At 44.2% G+C, this 26,922-nt stretch overlaps 2 protein-coding genes across 6 annotated transcripts in view; one reads left to right on the forward strand and one right to left on the reverse strand.

The window, feature by feature from the left end:
- Positions 1-1,767, reverse strand: part of arnt2 (aryl-hydrocarbon receptor nuclear translocator 2) — a 96,123-nt gene extending 94,356 nt beyond the window's left edge. The window contains exon 1 of one of the 5 annotated variants that reach the window (XM_019347253.2): positions 1,144-1,767. In XM_019347253.2, coding sequence (XP_019202798.1) covers positions 1,144-1,174 — 31 coding nt within the window. In that variant the 5' untranslated portion in view covers positions 1,175-1,767. The other 4 variants (XM_003450430.5, XM_019347349.2, XM_019347308.2 and 1 more) reach the window with 4 other exon arrangements.
- A 955-nt stretch (positions 1,768-2,722) lies between these two features.
- ctxnd1 (cortexin domain containing 1) lies at positions 2,723-24,596 on the forward strand. The gene is made up of 2 exons (XM_025899096.1): positions 2,723-3,778; positions 21,711-24,596. The coding sequence occupies exon 2, from the start codon at positions 21,780-21,782 to the stop codon at positions 21,960-21,962; it is 183 nt and encodes a 60-aa protein (XP_025754881.1). The 5' UTR covers positions 2,723-3,778; positions 21,711-21,779; the 3' UTR covers positions 21,963-24,596.
- Positions 24,597-26,922: the final 2,326 nt, after the last annotated feature.

Below are 26,922 nucleotides of genomic sequence, written 5' to 3' on the forward strand. Positions count from 1 at the left end.
AAGCTTGTTGAGAGGGGTTTTTAACCAACTTCCATGCATGCTGCAACTGCCTGTTGCTTGACATGGGCCAAAAGCTGACTGGTGAACGGTGGAGTTCACCAAGAATGGGAGAAAGATTAAAAAAAAATACCAAAGATCAAAATAGCATCATGAAAAGTGACACTGGCTACAGTGGGCACTTTTCATTGTTTTTAGCATTTTGTTTCAGTTCGGTTCTTTGTATCTTATAACTTCTCCGTGCCTGGCTAAGGACCGACAACAACAAAGGCAACAGTAGCCCACAAAAGGTTGTGCATCATATTTCTGACACCTGATGTTCTCTGCATCAGTTGTCACATGGACACTCCGTAAGTGTCCACGCACCGCCAACGCGCTACCGCCGCTGAACCGTAATTTCCCCTCGACTCTGCAGCATGTTTGTGGTTTTTAAAAGTTTAGATATATGGATTCAGCTTACTTGTTTTCACCGTGGCTTCACGCCGGCTTGCAGTTACCTTTCAGTTACTTGTTTATTTACCCCAAACCAAACCAAGAGGAAATCCCAAAGTGCAGGGGCAGACTTTTAAATAGCATTCCGCTTTGTCCAAGCGCCCCGGAACATATTTATCGGCTTTCTGTGCAATAAAGAATCAACAGGCACGAAACTGAGATACACGAATAAGGCAAATGCCGATGTGAGACTGCTCCCCTTTCATAAAAACAAGCATTTAAATATCTTAGAGGCAACACAGAGCATATAAGGGGCAATGGGGTACGGCAACAATATGCAAAATAACCTTTTGTATCACTGAGAGAGGAAAGCAACGGGCTGGACAGACGAATCCATACAGCTAGCAGTTCTACGGGACACGAATCGGAGCAAAAGTATGACAACAAATGGGCATAACCCCATAAAATCACACAGCAACCACGTCATTTCGACAGAAGTTGGCTGCAAACCTGGGAAGAAAAGCCTCGCGGTGGTGTGAATGTCGGCTTGGTGGGGGAAGGGATATGGATGCTGGAGCCAGGCTACGGCGGCCTGTCGGAGCTTCGACCTTCTTCAGCAACAGTCGAAACAAAACCCGGCTGTATTTTCTCCATTACTGTCGTGAACATATCCTATTTTATTTCTCCACCAGCACACTATAACTGCTCACTTACCGGACGGGTTGACCGCAGCCGGGGTTGCCATGTTTCCTCAGCGGAGAAAAATAACAAAACGGCGGCGATGCAGATGACGCACAATACGGCTCGAAAGCCCCCGTGAGAGACTCTCTCCTCCGCGGGATTAGCACGCGAGACTCGGTCTAGCCACCAACTACACATCCGCTAAAGCAGGGGAAAATAATGTGGACTCAAGCAGCGAACAAAGCCTGTCTATATAAATATATATATAGAGAGAGAGAGAGAGAGACGGATAGATTTAAAAAAAAATATATATGACGTATCTTTAATGGAAAAAAAGTGGTTTTAATAAAATTCAAGATGTCTGAATGGTAACACCGCGAGATTTTCGACTTGCTTGAATAAATTAATGTTATACAGTGTAGCAGCTAGTGTAGTAATCCATGGTGCTTTGAAAGCAAGCATCAGTGTTTTTTAGTGGGCTTGTTTGTTGGGACGGTTGGAAGAATACATGTCCACCTTCTACGATTGTTCGCTGCTCTTCCTCTTGGCACCGAGCCGTGCAGTTGTGGACTTCTTGCAAGGCTCTTCTCGGTCAATTGATCGTCAGTTGTTAACCTTTGCATTTGTTCTGCCTTATATTATCTCCCATTAAGTATTATTGTAGTATCCGTATCACTGCAGGGTCCTGACTGATGTTCGCGCTATATAATAAAACTGAACTGAGTTTAATTCCTCATTCTCTTGTACCTTTTTTATATTAAATCAATCAATTTTGGCAAAATCTGAAACAGTTAAGACACAAGTAGGTCTTATTTCCCCTTATTAAAAACTCTACGCACAGGATAATGCAATCTTCGACATCTAAAAAGATTTCACGCTTATTAGTGATAATAATTAAGAAAAAGACCACCAACACACACACATAGAGGAAACTGGATAGGATAAGCTGTTCATGTCAAGATTTACCTGTAATTGATTTTGTCAACATTCACGTTATTTTCATCTATTAAATTACATTAGATTAAATGATTTCATCAGTAAATAATTAAGTTGAGACGATATTTTATTGTGTGAATGAGAGAAGTTGGACAAAGTAAACACCTCAGTCTCCGCAGATCCTCTGATACTATTATGATCTCCAGTCCCTACTTATTTCACAGCTTCTTATCTTAAATGTAAAATATATTAGGAAGGAGTGGTAACATTTCTGTTTTTAAGAAAGTTGATTTAACAGTTTAACTTAACAACAACTTCTTTTCTGTAATGCTAACACAGCAAAATAAATTACTACAGTAATCTTTTAGGTGAAAATAAAAATAATATGAAAAGCATATGGATAGTAATCAATAATATTGTAAATAAAGGTACTAAAGGATTGGAGTATTCAAAAAACTTCCAAATACAAAATACAATAATCAGTGATATAAAACAAATTGCAAATGATTTTAATGATTTTTACTCGCTGTGGGTCCTGGCTTGGCTAAAATTCATAATATTTGGGAATCGCACATATTCTACCATACTGACATTCATGCAAATTTGATGTCTTTAAGTGTTTTTGCTGTTGCTTTTTTTAGCAATATTTACAAGTTTGAAATAAACTGTTCGATTCTATTCTAGGGTCAGAATTTGGCGTAATTGACATAAAAGCATGGATACAGCCTGCCTTATAACAGTTCAGGCTGATGATTTTGATGTAATGGTGCAAGGGATATTTTCTTGGCACACTTTGCACATCCAATTTAGCAATTTTCAATTTAATATAAACACCACCTCCTACCCAAGTGCTAATGCTGACCATCATGTCTATCCCAGAGAGTTCCCATCTTTTGGCTGTTTCCAGCAGGAGAAGGTGGCGTAAGATCAAAAAGCTCAGATGATTGGATTCTTGAACCTGTCAATGAATTGGCTGTACTCAGATGTCCTCCACAGTCCCTGGTCAATCCAAGACAGTCTGGGATATTGTAGAAGGAGAAAATCATGTGAATGTGTAGCTGACAATTCTGAAGGAAGTGTGTAATGCTATTGTATGCCAGAGTTTGGATACACAACTCTTATTGGATAAGGTGATGTTTTGTTTGCATCTTTTCATTGCTGATCAAAAGAAAAATATAGATTCAGACAAACCTCCCCAGTTCATTTAAAGTAGGTTTAACTTTTAGCCTGATTAATGCCTTTAATAATACATCCCCTTTTTGAAGTGTAAATGCACATCATCAAATGGCGTAATTTCTTTAACCATTGAAAACATTCTATCAGTTGTAGCATATGACACCAGAGCTTTTGTTGGCAGTTCAACAAATACAGTGCCATAAATACTTGCTGCATCTGTTTGGTGGACACACATGCAGCTGCACACTGAGAGTGGAGCAGTGGAGCAGTGGTAGGGTTGTGTGCTGCACTCTGCTATGCTATGCTTATAAGACTCAGATGCAGAGCGGAGATGCAGCAGCCACCAGTAACTCTTTCCCCCTGCTCTCTGTCCATCTGCCCCCAACATCATCTTTTCCTCTGCCCTCCCTTTGTACTTCCTTTCCATTAACCTGTCATCCTTCCTTGTCTCCTCATCCACTCCTCTGTCCCATTCCCCTGACTCTGTCATAGCAGCTCCTCAGTGCAGAGCAGAGCCGTCCTACCTTCAGCAGCTGCAGGATGTGAGGAAAAGCAGGTAAGAAACCCCAACTGTTGTCAGTGCTGTATTTGAACAGCACTGTGTGAGATGTTTTTTGTAGAAATTAAGGAGGCAGTGGATTGTAATTGTAGACTAGACTAGAACAGATGGGACAAATAGAGAACAGGGTGTGTGTGTGTGTGTGTGTGTGTGTGTGTGTGCACCAGCATAGTGTGTATGTCCAAAGAGATTAGGTTAAGTTTGCCTATGCATTTGTCATTTCTGATGAAGTGTGGAATAAGAGAAATACTTAGACAAGTACTCTGGTTAAACTTAAAACTAACCCTTAATTAAGTTTGCATGCAGAAGTCCATAGAGGGAAACAAACACCAAAATCCAAGCTTCTTCAGAGAGAATACATGAGTGGAGGTCAAAAAACATTCTGCAAAAGAATGGTGTATATCTGAAATTAAACATTTACACTGATTGATCTTGACAGGTCCATTTGTCCTCCTTCACCTGGCTCAAACTATAAATGGCCCTTTTCTTCTCATAAATTTTCCCGTGTTACTGGCTATTTCCTTTCCAAAATGTTGAAAACTGTACACTGTCCTTTTGTAAGTGTTCGAGAATCCATCACCTCTCTGCGTAAACTCTGTTTCCTTCCTGTATCTCTACAGATTTGAAAGTTGACTGCTGTTGATGTTGCGCTGCAGATAGCCTGTTCACACTCCGTGTTTCTGTTCAAAATAAAACTGTGATTTCTGATTTGGCTGTTTCATGACTTAAACTACCAGTCAAAAGGTTGGACACACCTTCTCCTTTAATGGTTTTTCTTTATTTTTACTACTTTCTACATTGTCGAAAGATAAATGCCACACAGAGTTCCAGTAGCAGACACATCTCTACATCAACAGTTCAGAGGAGACTGCGCGAATCAGGCAGGCCTTTATGGTAGCTGCTAAGAAACCACGACTAAGGAAAAGCAACACGCAAAAGAGATTTGTTTGAGCCAAGAAACACGAGGAATGGACATTAGACCAGTGGAAATCTGTGGTTTGGTCTGACGAGTCCAAATTTGAGATCTTGGGTTCCACTTGCCGTGTCGTTGTGCGACACAGAAAAGATGAACGGATGGTCTACATGCATGGTTCCCACCGTGAAGCATGGAGGAGGAGGTGTGATGGTGTGGGGTTGCTTTGCTGCTGACACTGTTGGGGATTTATTCAAAATTGCAGGCACACTGAACAAGCATGGCTACCACAGCATCCTGCAGCAACATGCCATCACATCCAGTTTGCTCTTAGCTGGACCATCATTTACTCTTTAACAGGACAATGACCCCAAACACACCTCCATGCTGTGTAAGGGCTATTTGACCAAAAAGGAGAGTGATGGAGTGCTGTGCCAGAATGCCTGGCCTCCACAGTCAGCAGACCTAAACCCAGTCGATGGTTTGGGATGAGATGGACCGCAGAGTGAAGCCAAAAGGGCCAATCTCTGGGAACTCCTTCAAGACTGTTGGAAAACCATTTCAGGTGATGACCTCATGAAGCTTTTCAAGAGAATGCCAAGCGTGTGCAAAGCAGTAATGAAAGCAAAGGTTGGCTACTTTGAAGAATCTAAAATACAAATCATGTTTTGAGTTATTTCACATTTTTTTGTTTATTTTTGTTTATTCATAGTTTTGATGCCTTCACTGAGAGTCTACATTATAAATAGTCATGAAAATAAAGAAAAAAAATTTAATGGGAAGGTGTGTCCAAACTTTTAACTGGTAGTGTACATCTCCAGGTTCAGATAAAAATGGGAGCTTGTCCAGGTTTGGTTTGGTTTTTGGTGGATGCACTAGGTGTTCAAAATAAGGTGTTTGTTTTCCATCAGAGATTAGATGTTTGGACGCCTTGAGAACAATGACTGGCGTTTGCTTAGATGAGCTTTAGTCGTGTTTTCCCATTTGGGTTGCATCGTTTCTCTTTCCCACATTCTGGTCATGTTGTGGTGTCATGGTTAGTGACAGTTGCCTCTAGACAATTCTACATGTGCACAGGAGTTTGTGGGGTTGCCAGCTTGTAGGTTGCTTTACAAACCTACTGGTGTAAAAGGCACATAAGACTAGGGGTGTAATGTTAGTTGTGGTTAGGCAGATAGTGGAAAACTCTAGTGGTTTTGCTCTCTTTGGTGTTTTGTGTCATCCTATACCATGGCCTCAATCACGGCTTTTGTTGGCTCTCCTTCTTGGATCTTGTTAGAAAATATACCAAAGAACAGCTGTTGAAAATAGCTCGACACTATGGACTGACATTAAGGCTTGTGCTGGCCCATGTGTGGATTACCTCTGGCAAACCTGGTCTGGGCCACCAAAGGGCCGTCATTCTTTGCGGTATGTGGGCCATGTGTAAGTTGTGTGCAGCCACGGGCCAGTTGCAGACACACTGGTGGTCCTGTGCTGGCCCAGAACAGTTTCAGCTCTGGCCCCAGATGTCAGCCTAATGTGTACCTTAATCAAGCCATGTAATAACAACATGTGCCGGAACATAATAGTGCAAAAGGAACATGACGAAACTCAGACAGCGAATGGAGTGATTCTTACATAGCACTTTTCTACTCTCACAGATTACTCAAAGTGCTCTATACAACATGCCACATTCACCCAATCACACACTTTCTCTAAACAGAGTGCTTCCTAGCTACATTCATACATATTCACACTCTTGACACGCAGACTGGAAGAGCCAGGGATCGAACCACTAACCTTCCGATCAGTAGGTGACCTGCTCTTCCGCCTGAGATACAGCTAGCCAGTGATAAACATGAATAAACCCTCACTAGGTTTTGGATAAAGTGTACACTCACAAACCTGTCAAACCTGCCTTTGAAACAGCTACCAGAGCAGTATAGTATTGCAACATGGCATTTGGGTCTTCTAACTAAAATAGGAGAATAGGAACCTAAATAGTGCCATCATTGCCAGACCTGGCCCACATCTGGTTGACATACACCCTGCCATGACACCAGTCAGTCAGAAGTGCCGGCTTGATGACGGATCCAGGCCAGACCTGTTTTCTATGAACCTGGGCCACATAAACCAAACTATAATCAGGCCAGATATGGCATGCCATCACATAAACAGTGCCATCTACGCCAGGCCTGGCCCATATCTGGATGACATACCACTTACCATGCCAGAAGTCAGCCAACAGTGCCGGCTTGACACCAGATCCGGGCCAGACCCGTCTGCTATGTGGGATAGTGTATGTCCTCCTGTGCTCGTCATCGGTTCATCTGTTTGTCATGCCCAGTGCTCCCCTGCTCTTTGTTTCCTCATGCTTTCAGGTATTCAGGTTTCTAGTTTCTTGTTTTCAGTTCAGGCTCGTGTAAAGTTTTAGTTCTCCCAGTTTAGGTTCTGTTAGTTCCATGCCAGCCGTTGCCTGTTTTTGTTAGAATATCACCTACTGGAAATAAAAGCTCACTCGCATCAAAGCCAGTGCCTGCATTTGGGTCCTTCTCGTATAACTCCACACGCCTGCGGCCACAGCCGTGACAGGACCCCAGGTTAGTTTGTCTTCCAGTTATCACCCATAGACTAACCGCCAAACCGAACAAGTCAACCAGGAGCTGGAGATGGTACTTCGTTGAGATGCTGGCTCCTAACTTCATTGAGCCTTTTGAAATCATGGTTAACCTTGTCTCTGCTCAGCTGAAACTCCCATGAAACGTGCGCATACACAATGTTTTCAATGTCTCTCAGCTCAAACCTTGTGGCACATAGCTCCTGTTCCCCACCCCGATCTCCACACCTGCCTTCATCACTCACCTGCTGCTCATCACCTATGATACCTCGGCTACTACTTAAGGTCTCGGCAGAGTGTTGTTCTTCACTGGATCGTTGTACTTACCTCCATCAGTGCAGCCCCAGCTCTCTCTGTGATATCTCTAGTCTTCTATCGCCTTCTGTTTTTTTTTCTCCTAACAATCATTTCCCTCTCTCTATAAAGACCTTCCTGAACCCACACTTGTTTTCCCTGTGGACCCTGTTTGGATGAGCGTGAGTGGGTTTAGCGTGGATTGGATCGAGTGCTTGTGAGACACTGTCTGAGTGAAGAGGAGTGTGGACATGTTACCCTGCCCTGGACCCTTTCCTGAATGCCCTAGAACCCTTCCCTTCTTCAACTGTACATATGTGTACAGCTCATCTGGTGTCGCTGCAAATAAATTCCCTGCACTAGATTAAATCCTGCGTTTGAGTCCTGCCAGACCAATCATACGGAGCTTTGTAATTTAGCATAATTTCTAAGTTTAAATTTCTTCAGTATTGAAAAGCAGACATTAGGCTTTCTTGTTGGAGGTCATTTAAAAAAGAATAAATAAACAGTGGTGGACAGCATTGTACACAACAGTAGACTGGTACATCATAAACAAGCGAATAATGCAGAAAATAGAGATTTTTGATGGTAAACTGGTCTTAGGAAGTACACTGGGAGAGAGCTGTGCAGGAAGGGAAATTTTTTCATGGTGGAAGCAAAACAGCAAAAGTAAAAGGGAATTGATGACAAGTCATGACACACAAATAAAGAATTTACCATGGTGTCATGGTACTGTTAATAACAGAGAATATATGCTTTACAGCAGCGGTCCCCAACCCCCAGGAGTCATTTGGTACCGGACCGCGAGAGTTGAGGCTCGGGTGTGAAATTTATGGTTTTCAGGGTTTTTATCGGTTTTTAGCATTATTTTTTTAAATCATTTTTATCATTAACTGGGTTTCCCTGGGTCTTTTCCTGTGTGTCATGAATAAATCTTCTTTTTCTTTTTGATACTGGTACTGGTTATTAAGGGGATGGGGGTTGGGGGTTAGGATATGATGTTCAAAAAGCTTTTAGTGAATCCAGTGTTCCGAGTTTTTATAGCCTGAGTAGGCAAGTGTGTTTTGTAACACTTTAATTGAGCTGTGAACTGTGGAGGGCCAGAAGTGCCAAAATAAATGAATTAAATATGCCATAAAGTAATTAATTATATGTTTAATTAATTAATTAAATTATTCCGGAGAGTAATTAACACCACCCAAAAAATCAGTGGCTGCCCTCCGCCACTCCTGGAGGTCATTGCCAGATCCTCCTGTCTCAGAAAAATCAGGGCCATCACAGGTGACCCCTTGCACCCCGCCCACCATCTCTTTGACCTGCTGTCCTCTGGTCTGCTCCTCAAATCAATCAAGTCCCACACCTCCAGGCTCACTAACAGCTTCTTCCTCTGGGCCATTCAGACTGTTAATAAACACTATCACCCCACACCACACCCCTACCCACCCACTTCACCAATCTGAGGTATGGTCTGAGTCACTCAAGCCACTCACATACGGACTCTATACTCAGACCAAGTCCTTTTGCACTTATTCCAAGCACTTTGCTCTCCATTTTGTGCCTTTCTCTTGTTTTGTATATATTCACAGCGGTGTGGAACACCCATAATTTCGTTGTACATGTAAACAGGAAACATAATGAGACGCAGACATGATAACACGAGCTTGACAACATAGGACACGCAGACTTGAAACATGAGAGATTAAGACCTGCAGAGTTAACATGACGAACCGACGAGAAACACGCACACTATAAATACATACAAAGGGAAAAGGAAACTGGAGACATGGACATAACTAAGTACAAAAGAACATGATGAGTGGGGGAAAATACACATAATAGATGGAATGGGTTACAAGGGGAGGGGACAAGTAAGCAAGAGGAGGAGACGGTGGACAAAGACATTACTGAAACACATGAAGGGGCGAGGGAGACCTAAATGCAGGGGTGAAGGCACAAGGGGAATCTAATAAACAAAGAACTAGAACTGGGAAATTTAGGAGCTTAAGATGACTAAATGAACTTAAACATAATCCATAAACATGTGTGCTCCTTTTTCTTCTTCTTTTTGTCATGGTCCTGAGCAGCTGGTGAGTCCAGCTCAGCATTTCTAATAAGAATTTCTTTTTATACATTTAATGAATATATTTTAATATTGAAACCTGTGCAGCCTTCTATTTAATTTGCTTAAATATTCCATCTTTATATTTCCTAGGGTGAAATTCCCTAGGTGGCAGGTCGCAACTTACTTAATGACAACCCCCCTGAGCACATTGCCAGTAGCAAGACCTCAGGTTAAGTAGTTTTGAGACAAAGTTAAAGAGGCAAGGTTGAGATGGTTTGCAAATGTATAGAAGGGATAAGGTATATGAGGAAAACCGCAGAGAAGACTCATGGATGTAGTGAAAGAGAAGATGCAAATGGTTGCTATGGCGGTGTGTGTTTTGTGACTCAGCTGCAGGGGAGGTGTGGTGCAGTGGGTTCAGGTGGCAGTACCAGGGGAGGTCATCATTAAGTCATGCCGCCACTTTTTCAGTAGCACCGGTCAGAAACTAGAAGAGAGAGGAGAGGAGCTGGAAGTGGACAGCTGCAGAGAGCAGACATGACAGAGCAACTGTCTATGTGGAACACCTGCAGCTGCTGCTATTTAGGATTATGTGGGATATGAGCTAGCTGGCGATAACAGCCTGGAAAGGCAATTCTGTAAATTGTGTTGTTCTGGCCAAGAATAACACTGAGTCATGTTACAGTTGGTGTGACAGAAGTGAATGCTAGGATAAGTACATGTTGAGATGAGATGGAGGCAAAAGATCCACTGTGGTGACCTCTAAAGGGAGTAGCTGAAAAAAATCTAAACTTTCGCAGGAAGGTGGATGGCTTCTCTGAGTAAGGAGCTCAATCATTCGAGGTGGACTAAGACTAGAGGCAATGCTCCTCAATATTGAAGAGAACCAGCTGAGGAGGTCCAGGCATCTCACTGGGATGCCTCCATGTGCCACCTGGGTGAGGTGCTCTGGGGATGTCCTACTCTGAGGAGGGCATAGACCAAGGACACACTGGAGAGATTACATCTTTCTGGGCTGGCCTGGAAATCCCTCTGTGTTCCCCTGGATGAGCTGCAGTAGGTGGCTTGGGACAAGGAGGTCTGGGTTTCTCTGCTTAGCTTGCTGCCTCCGTGACCCGGCCCTGGATAAGTCACAAAATTGTACAAGTTATTGATACTGCTCAAAAAATGTAAAAACACCTTTTAATCAGAGTATAGCATCGAGTCAATGAACTTCAGGGATATTAATCTGGTTAGTTAAGTAGCAGAGGGGATTGTTGATCAGTTTTAGCTACTTTGGTGTTAACAAACTTCACAACAGGTGCACTAGAGAGGCAATAATGAGACAACCCCCAAAACAGGAATGGTTTTACATGTGGAGGCTACTAACATTGTTGCCCTCCTTATCTTCTCCGGGTGTTTTTCACTATTTGCATTTAGTTAGGGTCAGTGTCACAACTGGTAGCTTTAAGGCCATACTTGGACCCTACAGAGGTTGCACAGATAGTCCAGCTCCTCCAGGATTGCACATCAATACGTGGCATTGTCAGCTTTGCTGTGTCTTCCAGCACAGTCTCTAGAATTATTGAAGGTTATTTTAACATCCATGTAGATACTGACATCCTCAACATGGCATTTAATTTATAATTAGATTAAGTTGGGTTCTCTCAAAATGTAAAAGAACCCTCCTTCAAGATTTTCAAACTCTAGATCTATTCCTTAATCCTTTGTGCAGTTGTGGAAGAAGCTCAGTCCACGTTTTTTAGATTTTACAGCATTGACAGGAAGAGGTAGCAGACAGCGCCTCCTTCTAGAGTGGGTGATGGGTGTATCTTGGCGGTAGCCAACTAGGTGTTGTCTCCACAGTCAGCCTGGTATATTGTGGGTCAGCAGAGCAGTTACTCCATTACAGTGTGGTACCTGGATCTTGCGGGATCCCTTTGTGCCAGTCTTGTGTCTTTCAGACTGATAGCTCCTCTGCTTCTTAGGGTTGGCCTTCATTTCTGGCAAGGTACTGACCTGGTGGGCATGTGAATGTACTTAAAGTATTGGACCGCACCGTCTCCCCATGTGCTGTTTTACATATGGAATATGTAAATGAGTGGACAGATAGTCTTCATGTGATAAAGAGATAGATAGCATGCTGTTATTTTGCAACCTTGGTTCTCTGAGTGAGAAACTCTCTCGCCACCTTTAAGGACACTTGGAAACATGTTCCAATGAAACTATCAGTGATTTCATGTCTGCACAGCTGTTTTATAGTTAAGCTGTGAGGTGTGGCAGTAGTGTCTTCAAGAATTTTATACATCCTGACTAATGGGGGGTCATTCTCCCGTACATATGGAATATGTAACAGAGCAGAAAGATAGTCTCACTAAGAGAACCGAGGTTACACAGTAACCATACGTATCCTGGTTTCTCAGTTCCATTTTGCATCTTGTGTGAGTTTTTGGTTGTTCTGTACTTTTGTGTTTACAAGTTACAGCAATAAAGCTGCTGTGTTAGTTGATTTTTTTGGTCTCCAAGTCCTGCATTTGGGTCCTGTCTAGAATTCATTTTAAAATCCTTTTGTTCACTAATAAATGCCCTGTCGTGGTGCTGGGTCGGTGACCCAGCGTTTTGAGTTTGGTTCTGATTTGATGTTTGATTTTTTCATTGTTATCTCTATTAGTGTTTAGGTTTCGTTCTCAGGGTTTCTAGGTTTTAGGCTTTTTTCCCGCCTCCTCTGTTTAGTGCCTAGTTATCCCTGTCCGGGTGCTCTCTCTGTGCTCTGTTTCGTGTCCCCGAGTCTGTGTCTGTAAGTTTAGTCTGTGGATTTCCTGTTTTACTTTGAAGGTCTGTGTCTCTTGTCTCATTATGTTAATTAGGATCAGCTGTGCCTCCCTCCTGTTTGCCATTCCTTGTTTCCCTCTGTGTGTCATGGTCCCCGTGTCTCGCCGGCTGACTCCGTGTCAGGCGATATGTTTTTTTTTGTTTTTGTTTTTTTTTTTTGATCATTTTATTTTAAATTTCCAAAATATAATACAGAAACAAAAACAGCCCCCCCTGTTTCTCGGTTGCGTTACAGGAAAAACAGTTAATAAAACAGTTAATTCAAACAGACTTGCACTTCATGATATATATACATATACATGTACATACATACACATACATATTTTGTTTTTGCTCTTTCTCTCTCTCTCCCTCTCCGCTCTCGCTCTCTCTCTCTCCCTTTTCGCCTTGGCGGCGCTCATTTCGGGCTTCCGCCGCTGGCCCACGCACCTGCTCTCATCACCACACCTGTTGCTGATTCCAGCGGATTGTGGCACTACTTAAGATGGCGGACCTGCGCTAGTTTTCGCTGGATCGTTGAGACATCAGCATCATCCCTGAACTTCTTTTATTTGGACGGACGAACGAGAGGAGCAGCTGTGGAGAGGAATTGGACTTTGTAAAGAGAGACTGGAGCTTTCCTTCCAACCCCTGTTTCCCCACGAACCCTGGATTCCCGGACCCCTTTTCCCCAGCACTTTGTATATATTCACTTGGTATTTTTTCTGCATTGTAAATAAACGCACTGTTTTTGCCCAAGGAATACCTGGCCTGCGCCTGAGTCCGTTTGAAGAACCTTGTCAGAATGATCCAGCCAACATGGACTCAGCAGGACAGGACCCCATGGGCCAGGCTCTGGCCCCCAAGGAAGCCAGTCTGGCCCGTCATGAACAGATGCTCATCCAACTGTGGAACGACATCGCCGCATTAACTCAGGCCGTTGCCCAGTTAATACCGCTCGAAGGAAATGTGCAGCCAGGAAATGTGCAGTCTTCCTACACCCCCGTTCTCTGCGGCCTGCTGGAGCGGGGGGGCTAGGAGGAGGAGTTGGCCGTCCGACTGGGGTCTGGAATGTGGGGCCTCCCTGCTGCTGCGGAGTCGGGGCAGTCTGCTTCTCCCCACCGCAGGGAAAAGGGTAACACCATCTGGGTCTGGGCGCAGTTTCCCCCTCCAGGGGCAAGGGTACCTAGACCCGGGGCTTAGAGTACGCTTGGGGAGTGTGATTGTGTGTACAGTGTCTCTCTATGTCTGTCTCCACGTTGGGTGAGTGTTGAGTAATTGTATATGAGAGCATGAGGGTGGGAATAGATGTTTGTATCTGTGTGTGCCTGTTTGTCTGTGTCTATATGTCAGGTTGGGTATCAGACGCCACCTCTCTGGGGACATCTCAGGCCCTCCAAGGTTTGGAGGCCCATCTCCCCCCACCACTTCCCTTGCCGGTGGCAGACGCCCTCAGACATCGGTGCGTTGGTGGTTCTTTGTGTCCGGGGGTGGGCGCCCAGGTACCCACCGGCTCACTCCTTGGCGGCTGCTTATCGGGGCATGGAGCCTGGGGCTCGCTCGGGCCACTTCGGGGGTGTGGTGCCCTTGGCCTCTCGGCCCGGGGCTCGGTCACTCAGGCACAGCTGGCTGCCGGCGGAGCTCACGGGCACGTCACTGCAGCCCCCCCGGCTTCTGCTCCGCGGCTGCTGAGTGACCCCTCATCTGGGACTCTCCTCAGCTCTTTCTGGGATAGTGGCGCGGCTGCCCCTCTGTTGGTCTTCCTTGGTCTCTTGTGTTCTGGGGGCCTCTGGATGTCTGGAGTTTTGATCTCCTCCATACCTGCTTCATGCCCTGGAGGACGGGACAGTGGCCCCCCACACCCTCTAGCAGATCATTACATGAAGGAACCTTTTAAAAACAAGCGCGTTCATGCTCACAGGTGCACACACGGATGATCACACACACAAACTACACCCTTTTTGGCTCCTACCTCAAAGCACACACTGCGCTGTCGATCTCACGTGCTGCACAATAATGTTTAATATTTAGTATTTACTGTCATATTCCCATATATCATTGTGATCTTGTTTATTACTCTCGTTTTCTTCTGCTTGCTTTCTTTTTTCTTTCTCAACAGGTGATCCAGGTGATCGATATATGTATTTTTTGTCTGCTTATTCTGTTGGTTTTTGTTTTTTGCCCTTTTTCCCCATCCCTCTTCTCAGGTTTTTTTTTTTGTTTGTTTTGTTTTTTTTTTCCCTCTTTCTTTCTCCCCTTTCTTTCCACCAGTCAAGTCTGTCCCGTATTCAGCAAGTGAAAATAAAATAAACAATAAAAGGTGAATCAAATGGACCATTACGGCAAGGCTGGGATGGTCCATTTGGTAAAGTAAATCCGTTGGGCATCTTTCTTCGCCTTTAGACAATAATTCTGATGGCAAAAGAACCAAACGGGACAGGTTTAAAAAAAAAAAAAAAAAAAAAAAAAGGAAATGTGCAGCCAGGAAGCCCTCAGGCGGCTAACCCCGTTCCCCAGGCGGTGTCAGCCGCCACAGCGACTGTTAGCCCGCCTCGGGCCGTTCCACCTCCGGATGGACCCCTGCCCACGCCTGAACCATTCTCGGGTGAGTCCAAAAAATGCGCTGGTTTCCTGGCTCAGTGTTCTTTAATTTTCTGTGAGCAGCAGCGTTTTCACAATAATAATGGGGCAAAAATCACCTGTTTCGTTCAAATTTTGAGAGGCCATGTGCTAAAATGGGCCCAAGTTGTGCTAAGCTCAGACCTCGGCATTTCCTATACTGACTTTCTCACTAAGTTTAAAAGTGTGTTTAATCAAGGTACCGGGGCTGAGGCCACAGCTCTGCGTCTCCTAAACTTCAAACAAGGTAAGCGGAGCATGTCCAACTATGCCACTGACTTTTGGATTCTGGCTGAGGAGACGGGATGGAGCCAGGAGGCGCTAAGGAGCGCTTTGTTATATAACATCCGTGAGGAATTGAAGGATGAATTTATTATGTGTGATCTACCTGCCTCTTTTAATGATTTAATGTCACTGTGCATTAAGGTGGATGAACGGCTGCGGTCCCGCCGGTCGCAGCAGAACTACAACCCCCATGAGTCAGCAGGATTTTCGGGCGCCGGTGCCATGGCTGAATCAGGCTCCTCCCAGGCACACGAGGGCGCGGACGGGGAGGAGCCTGTGCAGTTACAGCTGCGGTGCACCAGTGCAGGATTTTGGCCTGTGAGTGCCTCTATTGCAGCCGCAAGGGACATGTCGTAGCCACCTGCCCATCGCGGGCAAAAGTTCGCACCCGCCATCGAGGGTAGGAGTACTGGTGGGCGAGCTAAGCCAAGGAAAAGCTCCTCCCCGTTTAATGCTACCAGCTAAGGTCTCCAGTCGTTCTGAGAATCATTCCTTGTCTGATTTAATTGACTCAGGAGCGGAACAAAACTTCATTGACTCTGAGTTAGCTCGTCAGTTCGGCTTACAATTGGATCCCTTGCCTCATGCTCTGCGCGTTACGGCCATATCGGGGCAACGCCTCCCAGACATCACACTTGTCACTGAACCGGTAGTGCTCCCTCTCTCAGGCAACCATTCAGAGGAGATCTGTTCTTTGGTGTTTAAAGCTACTCAGAACCCATTAGTTCTTGGCCACCCCTGGCTGCAACAGCACAACCCTCATATCAATTGGCTAAAGGGATGCATCACTGGGTGGGGGAGGAGTGCCATATGACCTGCCTCAAGGCCGCCTCTCCTCCAGGCACGGAAACACCCTGATCTGGGGAACCGAAACTTGCTGACTTATCCAATGTTCCCTCCGTTTATCATGACCTCGCTGAGGTGTTTCCAAATTCTCGAGCTCAGTCACTACCCCCGCATAGGCCTTATGACTGTGCCATTGATCTGCTCCCCGGAGCTCCATTACCCACCAGCCGTCTATATAGGATCTCGCTTCCAGAACGAGAAGCTATGGAGAAATATATCACCGAATCCCTTGCCGCTGGTCTCATTCACGCCTCTACCTCACCAGTCGCGGCTGGCTTCTTTTGAAAAGAAAGATAAAACTCTCCGGCCATGCATAGACTATCGTGGACTAAATAACATCACTGTCAAGAATAAGTACCCGCTGCCTCTCCTCACATCCACCTTTGAACTCCTTCAGGGGGCGACTGTTTTCACTAAATTAGATCAGCGAAATGCCTACTATTTGGTTCGGATCCGTGAAGGGGACGAATGGAAGACCACTTTCAACACACACCTCGGGCACTTTGAATACTTAGTCATGCCATTCGGTCTCACCAATGCCCCAGCGGTTTTCCAAGCCTTAGTGAATGACGTGCTCAGAGACTTCATTAACCAGTTTGTTTTTGTCTACCTAGATGACATCCTGATTTTTTCCAAGACTCAGTCCAAACATGAGAACCTTGTCAGGCAGGTTCTACAACGTCTTCCTGAGAACCGGTTATTTGTCAAGAGAGAGAAGTGTGAGTTTCACGTCCCCACTGTCGCTTTTCTGGGCTACATAATCAACCAGGGAGACCTCCGTCCGGACCCAGTGAAAGTAAAAGCCATGGTGGAGTGGCCGGAACCACCTAATCTGCTACAGCTGCAGCGATTCCTCGGATTTGCCAACTTCTACAGACGGTTTATCCGGGATTTCAGCCGAGTTGCTTTGCCTCTGACACAATTAACCTCTCCCAAACTTCCTTTTCAGTGGAACGACGTAGTACAATTAGCCTTTCAGGAACTCAAGAAACGGTTTACCTCAGCTCCCATCCTGATCCAACCCGACCTCACACAACCATTCGTGGTTGAGGTTGATGCCTCCGACTCAGGTGTTGGGGCGGTCTTAGCACAACAGAGGGAAGGTAAGCTCCATCCCTGTGCCTTCTTCTCTCGCCGTCTTTGCCCAGCAGAGAGAAACTATGATGTCGGAGACTGGGAACTGCTGGCGATCAAACTCGCTTTGGAAGAATGGCAGCACTGGTTGGAGGGCACAGCTCAACCCTTTGTCATCTGGATAGATCACAAAACCTGGCTTGCCTACAATCCACCAAGAGACTCAATGCCCGACAGGCCAGGTGGGCCTTCTTTTTGACCCGTTTCCATTTTACCATCTCTTACAGACCTGGTTCACAGAATGTTAAATCTGACACCCTGCCCCGTCGGTTGTCTGTCTCAGAGGAGACGACTGAGCCTGCTCCCATTCTCCCTGCTACCTGAGGGTGCCATCTCCTGGGAAATCGAGACAGCCATTCGGGAAGCCCAGGAAGCAGAACCAGATCCGGGCAGTGGACCGGCCCGGCGGCTCTTCTTTCCCCAGTCGGTGAGGGCTCAGGTTCTGCATTGGCCTCACACTGCCAGCTTCACTTGCCACCCTGGAGTACATCGCACTATCAAGTTCCTCCAGCGATCCTTCTGGTGGACTTCGCTGACCCAAGATGATCGGGAGTACGTTTCCGCTTGCACAGTCTGCGCTGGGAATAATCTGTCCCATCAGCTGCCCACCGGACAGCTCAATCCTCTGTCAACTCCCTCCATGCCTTGAGACCACATAGCCCTGGATTTTGTGACTGGACTGCCTCCCTCAGCAGGTAACACTGTGACACTTACCATCATTTACTGGTTTTCCAAGGCTGCTCACTTTGTAGCGCTCCCAAGCTTCCCACGGCTCTCTCCCTCCACGTTTTCCACCTTCATGGGATCCCGGAAGACATCATTTCGGACCTCAATTCATTTCCCGTGTCTGGACGGAGTTCTGGACCTCTGTGGGGGGTAAGGTCAGTATAACCTCTGGATATCATCCTCAGAGCAATGGCCAGTGTGAGCGAGCCAACCAGGAATTCCAGGCTATGCTACGATGCGTCGCATCCATCAACCAAGCCATCTGGAGTGAAGAGCTGCCCTGGATTGAGTATGCCCACAATAGCCTGACTTCCTCTGCCACTGGCCGGTCCCCTTTCGAGGCCTCTCTAGGTTTTCAGCCACCTCTCTTTCCCTCCGTTGAAGGTGAGCATTCTGTGCCTTCGGTTTAAGCCCATCTACGCAGGTGCTGTCGGGTGTGGCGGGCCACTCAGGCAGCGTTGCTGCGCACCAGGGACCACAACAAACAAATCGCAAATCGTCGCCGCACACCAGCACCTGAGTACACTGTGGGACAAAAGGTATGGCTTTGTTCCCCTCAGGAACGAGTCCAAGAAGCTCACTCCTAACTTCATTGGCCCGTTTGAGATCTCTGCTCTGGTGAACCCAGTCTCTGTGAAACTCAAACTGCCACGCAATATGAGGATACACAATGTGTTTCATGTCTCTCAAATCAAACCTGTCCAGTGTAGTCCTCTGTGCCCTCCTTCCAGGCCCCCTCCTCCCACCCGGCTCGTGGATGGTTTGCCCGCTTATTCCATCATGCTCATTATGGACTCTCGCCGCTGCGGGTGCGGTTGCCAGTACTTGGTGGACTGGGAAGGGTATGGCATTGAGGAACGTTCCTGGGTCCCGGGTGCCGCCATCCTGGACAAGTGCATGCTGTGGGAATTCCACCGGTCTCATCCTGGTAAGCCTGGTGGGTCCCCGGGAGGCTCCCGTTGAGGGGTGGGGGGACTGTCATGGTCCCGTGTCTCGCCAGCTGACTCCGTGTCAGGCGATATGTTTTTTGTTTTTGCTCTTTCTCTCTCTCTCCCTCTCCGCTCTCTCTCTCTTTTCGCCTTGGCGGCGCTCATTGCGGGCTCTCACGACTGGCGCACACACCTGCTCTCATCACCACACCTGTTGCTGATTCCAGCGGATTGCGGCACTACTTAAGATGGCGGACCTGCGCTAGTCTTCGCTGGATCGCTGAGCTATCAGCATCATCCCCGAACCTGTTTTGGCTTTATTTGGACGGACGAACGAGAGGAGCGGCTGTGGAGAGGAATTGGACTTTGTAAAGAGAGACTGGAGCTTTCCTTCCAACTCCTGTTTCCCCACGAACCCTGGATTCCCGGACCCCTTTTCCCCAGCACTTTGTATATATTCACTTGGTGTTTTTTCTGCACTGTAAATAAAGGCACTGCTTTTTGCCCAAGGAATACCTGGCCTGCGCCTGAGTCCGTTTAAAGAACCTTGTCACTGTGTGTATATATAGTGTGTGGTTGCCTGTCTGTTGTCGGTCCATCTGTGTTTCCTGGTGTCTCTCTGCGTTTCTCTGTTCATCATCCTGTGTTCTGCCCTGCATGTTATGGTTTCAGATTTGTTTTTTAGTTTTCCCAGTTCAGATTTTTTCTTAGTTCTGTCCTCGCCATCCTCGCTTTTGTTTGTTTTCACCTCCTGTTAATAAAGCTTACTTGCATCATCAGCCCTGCCTGCATTTTGGGTCCTTCTTCATAACTCCACATGGCTTGCCCTCTTTTTTATTTTATTTTTTATTTTTTCAGTTTAAAAAAAAAAAATTAACTATAATAAACTGGACTTGTGCATAATAATTTATGATAAAACACATACAGTGGCTTGCAAAAGTATTCGGCCCCCTTGAACTTTTCCACATTTTGTCACATTACAGCCACAAACATGAATCAATGTTATTGGAATTCCAGGTGAAAGACCAATACAAAGTGGTGTACACGTGAGAAGAGGAACAAAAATCATACATGATTCCAAACATTTTTTACAAATAAATAACTGCAAAGTGGGGTGTGCGTAATTATTCAGCCCCCTGAGTCAATACTTTGTAGAACCACCTTTTGCTGCAGTTACAGCTGCCAGTCTTTTAGGGTATGTCTCTACCAGCTTTGCACAGCTACAGACTGAAATCCTTGCCCATTCTTCTTTGCAAAACAGCTCCAGCTCAGTCAGATTAGATGGACAGCATTTGGGAACAGCAGTTTTCAGATCTTGCCACAGATTCTCGATTGGATTTAGATCTGGACTTTGACTGGGCCATTCTAACACATGGATATGTTTTGTTTTAAACCATTCCATTGTTGCCCTGGCTTTATGTTTAGGGTCGTTGTCCTGCTGGAAGGTGAACCTCCGCCCCAGTCTCAAGTCTTTTGCAGACTCCAAGAGGTTTTCTTCCAAGATTGCCCTGTATTTGGCTCCATCCATCTTCCCATCAACTCTGACCAGCTTCCCTGTCCCTGCTGAAGAGAAGCACCCCCAGAGCATGATGCTGCCACCACCATATTTGACAGTGGGGATGGTGTGTTCAGAGTGATGTGCAGTGTTAGTTTCCGCCACACATAGCGTTTTGCATTTTGGCCAAAAAGTTCCATTTTGGTCTCATCTGACCAGAGCACCTTCTTCCACATGTTTGCTGTGTCCCCCACATGGCTTGTGGCAAACTGCAAACGGGACTTCTTATGGTTTTCTGTTAACAATGGCTTTCTTCTTGCCACTCTTCCATAAAGGCCAACTTTGTGCAGTGCACGACTAATAGTTGTCCTATGGACAGATTCCCCCACCTGAGCTGTAGATCTCTGCAGCTCGTCCAGAGTCGCCATGGGCCTCTTCGCTGCATTTCTGATCAGCGCTCTCCTTGTTCGGCCTGTGAGTTTAGGTGGACGGCCTTGTCTTGGTAGGTTTACAGTTGTGCCATACTCCTTCCATTTCTGAATGATCGCTTGAACAGTGCTCCGTGGGATGTTCAAGGCTTGGGAAATCTTTTTGTAGCGTAAGCCTGCTTTAAATTTCTCAATAACTTTATCCCTGATCTGTCTGGTGTCTAAATCCAATCGAGAATCTGTGGCAAGATCTGAAAACTGCTGTTCGCAAACGCTGTCCATCTAATCTGACTGAGCTGGAGCTGTTTTGCAAAGAAGAATGGGCAAGGATTTCAGTCTGTAGATGTGCAAAGCTGGTAGAGACATACCCTAAAAGACTGGCAGCTGTAATTGCAGCAAAAGGTGATTCTACAAAGTACAAAGTATTGACTCAGGGGGCTGAATAATTACGCACACCCCACTTTTCAGTTATTTATTTGTAAAAAAATGTTTGGAATCATGTATGATTTTCGTTCCACTTCTCACGTGTACACCACTTTGTATTGGTCTTTCACGTGGAATTCCAATAAAACTGATTCATGTTTGTGGCTGTAATGTGACAAAATGTGGAAAAGTTCAAGGGGGCTGAATACTTTTGCAAGCCACTGTATGTCATAGTAGAAACTGCTATTTAGTCTATTAGTCTTTGTTCTGATGCGTCTGTATCTTTTGCCTGATGCTGGCAGTTTGAAGAGATTATGAGCAGGGTATGAGGAGCCTCCACATATCTATAGTATAACCCTCACCATATCTCTTTGTTGTGCTTCCAGTCAGGTCTTCAAGATGGTAGCATGGTATGCGGGCGTGTCTGAGGACAGCAGCAGCAGTGAACAGCAGTCATGGAGATGGAAGGTACTGCTGAGCCAGCCTTTGTGGATGTGGACCAGGGCCTGACTTTAGCCTGTGTCGCCTTCCTCTGCTTACTGCTGATGGCCATGATCATCCGCTGTGCCAAGGTCATAATGGACCCATATAGTGCGATTCCTACCTCTACATGGGAGGAACAGCACTTGGATGACTAACAAACTGAAACACATATATACATGTCATAATACGTGTGGCAACCAACTAGAGTAAGGGGGTAGTGGTGGTTTTTCATTTTTCATTTTACTAAATGACAGTTTGTTTTGTTTTGTTTTTTTCTAAAATGTTGAAGCTCCAGAATACATGTACTGCTGTACAATAGAAAAATGTATAAAATCCAGACATAAACATGGAATTTACACATCAGCAAAGATTGAAGGAAGTGGGCAGCTGCTGTTTGAAAGCCATTGTTGAAGTGACATTAATACAACCAATACAATACCCTTGGCTTTTGTGCCTAGGGATGTCTTCCAGAGTCCTGAGCCTGACTTCTTGTTTGTGTAATAAACACAATTAGTATTTACAAGTGGACACAACACTTGACTGACCACACATTTCCCTTTACAACATTACAGACTGGAGAAAAAAAGCAGACAATAGTATAAAGAAGAGAATTCTTTCACAAAAGTGGAAACAAAGAAAAAAATGCCATATAGTGATAACACATAACTGAGCAAGATTTAAGTAATGTTTAAGAATAATCTAAACTATCATTTTAGTTTATTGCAAGTTTTATTTTTTGGTGTTTTATTCATAATTTTGGAATGCTGACCAATATAATGGAACTTCTGAGATGTTGGAACAGGATAAATCAAAGTCATCATTGGATGACTGATAATTATATGTAATCATCAACTACAGTTTATTACAGTTGTACAAAATATTGTTTTTCATTATTTTTGGAACTTTGGTAGAAACTAGCAGTAGATAATCATGAAGCCACGAGGTTAACCTCATGGCATCCTGACTGATTTTTTTTTAAATTTTTATTTATTTATTTAAAAAAAACCTAAAATATAGAGATTTGCCGTTACTTTGGAGATAAATGAAGACAGAAAAAACTAACCAGCAACAATGCTTGATGGGTTATTTAAGTTGGGCCATGGAATGGTGTGCTACCTGGTGGCTACAAAGCTGTAGCTTTGAGAGCAACATGGAGGGTGAGCATTAAAATTTTTTCCCCTCAATGAACGCTAATGTGAGGGTCCCCAATGGGCAATGACAAAGGAAAAGACACTGAAAACTGACCAAATTTCAGTCAAGAGATCACATGATGTGATGCAGCCACTACACGAGGTTAACCATTAACCCTCTGCGGCCCAGGGTATAATTTGCCGTTTTTTAATACTTTTGATCTTACTTTTATATTTATTTCACCTTAAAAAACTATTTGTCTTGCCTTGTTTGCTATAATTTTTTTAGCACAACCTCTCATGTCTGAATTTGCAGTCAATTTTTCATTTTGCCATTACGCATTAACACAACTGATCTAAAATCACACATAAAACATAAAATCAGAGTCGGAAAAACTCACAAACATGTTTAGCGAATCATTTTCATATTTTTAAATGCAAATATAAATCGTAAATTTTTTTAAAACTTACGCACAAATTTTGCCAACGGCAAAGTAACATGCTATTTACCTAAAAATGCAGCCAATTTCTCAGGCGTTTTTGTACAACCCTTTAAAACTACTACAACAAAAATTACAGAACAATCCGGTTTCACAATAAGATGCCACACAAATTTCACCATTTATGCCACTCCAAAAAAATATTTTCTGTCCACAACAAGACAGAGGAACACATCTCAGGTCTAAAAACTGCAGGCCTGACAACAGGAGGTGTATCACTCCTCCTGTTTTCCACCTGGAGACAGCATTTACACTGCAATCTGCCTTCATTAGTGGCTTCATTGTTTTGACACTCAAAACAAACAAATGACTACACTACACATTAACTACATTAGATAACAATACACACAAACTACACACTCCTAAAACGCTAAATGTCACGTCTCACATGTCAAAATTCGCTGTCGATATCTCTCTCTCCCTCGCTCGCCTCAAATGCCTTGTTTTGCCATATAATTCCAGGGAACGAATACCTAAAAATCATATTTTTGACTACAGGCCTAAAGTTTATAGGTAAAAAATTAAACTAATCTTTCTTAAATTTTCATTAATTACATGGCAGGTCATGGTTTTAACAAACCTTTTGACCTTTTAGTAAAGTTGTGTTGGTCCCAGGCCTCATTATTACTACCGAAATTATGGCCTACAAAACTAACTGCAAAAATAAAACACGTTGTGTTAAACAAGAATGGTACATTAGCCGTGATCTTTGAAACTGGCCCCTGCTGAAAGAGGCCAGCTGTTATGTGCTGACAGTATATTGTATGATGTGATTTTGGCTTATGATGTAATGTTATTTTGACCATCCACAGTAAAAGTTAAACAAATGCAACAGCCCCAGTTACTTAAATAGTCAATGCTGTCATCACTTAAGAAAAGGTAGACTAGCATACTTTAATATTATTAATTTCTGGACAGTGACAATGGCACTTAGCTGATTAAACAAGTTTACTAATCATTTCAAGTACTAGTCAATACTTAATAACAGACAACAAGAGAACACATGGGTGGTTACCAGGCTCTATAGAAAACAAACTGAATTATTGGACCTGTAGGGTCCAAGGTTTTTAAGGTTTTCACCAATACTAAAAGATTCAATTCAATTCAATTCAATTCAATTTTATTTATATAGCGCCAAATCACAACAACAGTCGCCTCAAGGCGCTTTATATTGTACAGTAGATAGCACAATAATAAATACAGAGAAAAACCCAACAATCATATGACCCCCTATGAGCAAGCACTTTGGCGACAGTGGGAAGGAAAAACTCCCTTTTAACAGGAAGAAACCTCCGGCAGAACCAGGCTCAGGGAGGGGCGGGGCCATCTGCTGCGACCGGTTGGGGTGAGAGAAGGAAAAGAGGATGAAAGACATGCTGTGGAAGAGAGACAGAGATTAATAACAGATATGATTCAATGCAGAGAGGTCTATTAACACATAGTGAGTGAGAAAGGTGACTGGAAAGGAAAAACTCAATGCATCATGGGAATCCCCGGCAGCCTACATCTATTGCAGCATAACTAAGGGAGGATTCAGGGTCACCTGGTCCAGCACTAACTATATGCTTTAGCAAAAAGGAAAGTTTTAAGCCTAATCTTGAAAGTAGAGATAGTGTCTGTCTCCCGAATCCAAACTGGAAGCTGGTTCCACAGAAGAGGGGCCTGAAAACTGAAGGCTCTGCCTCCCATTCTACTTTTAAATACTCTAGGAACAACAAGTAGGCCTGCAGTGCGAGAGTGAAGTGCTCTAATAGGGTGATATGGTACTACAAGGTCATTAAGATAAGATGGGGCCTGATTATTTAAGACCTTGTATGTGAGGAGCAGGATTTTGAATTCAATTCTGGATTTAACAGGAAGCCAATGAAGGGAAGCCAAAACAGGAGAAATATGCTCTCTCTTTCTAGTCCCTGTCAGGACCCTTGCTGCAGCATTTTGGATTAGCTGAAGACTTTTCAGCGAGTTTTTAGGACATCCTGATAATAAAGAATTACAGTAGTCCAGCCTGGAAGTAATAAATGCATGAACTAGTTTTTCAGCGTCACTCTGAGACAGGATATTTCTAACTTTAGAGATGTTGCGCAAATGGAAGAAAGCAGTCTTACATATTTGTTTAATATGTGCATTGAAGGACATGTCCTGGTCAAAAATGACTCCAAGGTTCCTCACAGCATTACTGGAGGCCAAGGTAATGCCATCCAGAGTAAGAATCTGGTTAGATACCATATTTCTAAGATTTTCAGGGCCGAGTACAATAACCTCAGTTTTATCTGAATTAAGAAGCAGAAAGTTAGCGGCCATCCAGGTCTTTATGTCTTTAAGACATTCCTGCAGTTTAACTAACTGGTGTGTGTTACCTGGCTTCATGGATAGATAGAGCTGGGTGTCATCTGCATAGCAGTGAAAATTTATGCTATGTCTTCTAATGATGCTGCCTAAGGGAAGCATGTATAATGTAAATAGAATTGGTCCTAGCACTGAACCCTGTGGAACACCATAATTGACCTTAGTGTGTGAAGAGGACTCTCCATTTACTTGAACAAATTGGAGTCTATTAGATAGATATGATACAAACCACTGCAGCACAGTATCTGTAATACCTACAGCATGTTCTAATTGCTAAAATAGGATATTATGGTCAACAGTATCAAACGCAGCACTAAGGTCTAGCAGGACAAGCACAGAGATGAGTCCACTGTCAGAGGCCATAAGAAGATCATTTGTAACCTTCACTAAAGCTGTTTCTGTGCTGTGATGAGCTCTGAAACCTGACTGAAACTCTATAAATTGTGGCAATTTCAGTCTTTTAAATATGACCCTTGCAAGTTGCCAGACTTATGGAGATGAAAAGCCAAATCACCAGAGTGCCCCTTTATATCACTGATTATACAAATACAACATAACGAGGCCTTTGAATATTACTTTCGCTATCAGCCACATGTGAAAATTTTATATGTTTTTTAAATAACTCTGACTTGACAGAATTATATTTGCTTATTTTTGATGTAGTGTCTGTCAGGATAAATGCTCAAACAATCTGTAGCCTTTAGCCTTTACAACAGCAGTCTTGCTTGATTATGTGCTAATGCATGTGTATGCATAGGATTTCCTCTCCTGATGGTGAAAGGAATGCACACACCATATCCATGCAAAGATAAACTCCAAAGCAGAGATTGAACATTATCAAATGTGTCCTGGTTTAGGGCAGTATAGCACTGACACCTTTGCCTGTCTCAGCCACTAGTTTAGAATAAGCTGGGTGTTCTTGTTGCATATGTCTGACTTATATTTGTGCATAGACTGCATTTATCATGTATGAAATGTAAGTTGCATGTTATGAAGTGCCTATGCTTACAATAAACAAGAGGAGCCATTTAATACAGTGCTGAGTTCTAGATCAGCTCCTCAAATCCCTTAAAATCTTTGGACAATTTTTCATTCAGGTTTAAAAACGGTAGTCTCTTTCTCCACATACAGCCATGCTC

This window comes from Oreochromis niloticus, linkage group LG1, assembly GCF_001858045.2.
Source record: "Oreochromis niloticus isolate F11D_XX linkage group LG1, O_niloticus_UMD_NMBU, whole genome shotgun sequence".
NCBI classification, from domain to species: domain Eukaryota; kingdom Metazoa; phylum Chordata; class Actinopteri; order Cichliformes; family Cichlidae; genus Oreochromis; species Oreochromis niloticus.

What these genes read in the sequence shown, in the direction of transcription:
- ctxnd1 (XM_025899096.1), top strand. Translation starts at nt 21,780, where the DNA reads ATGGAGATGGAAGGTACTGCTGAGCCAGCCTTTGTGGATGTGGACCAG.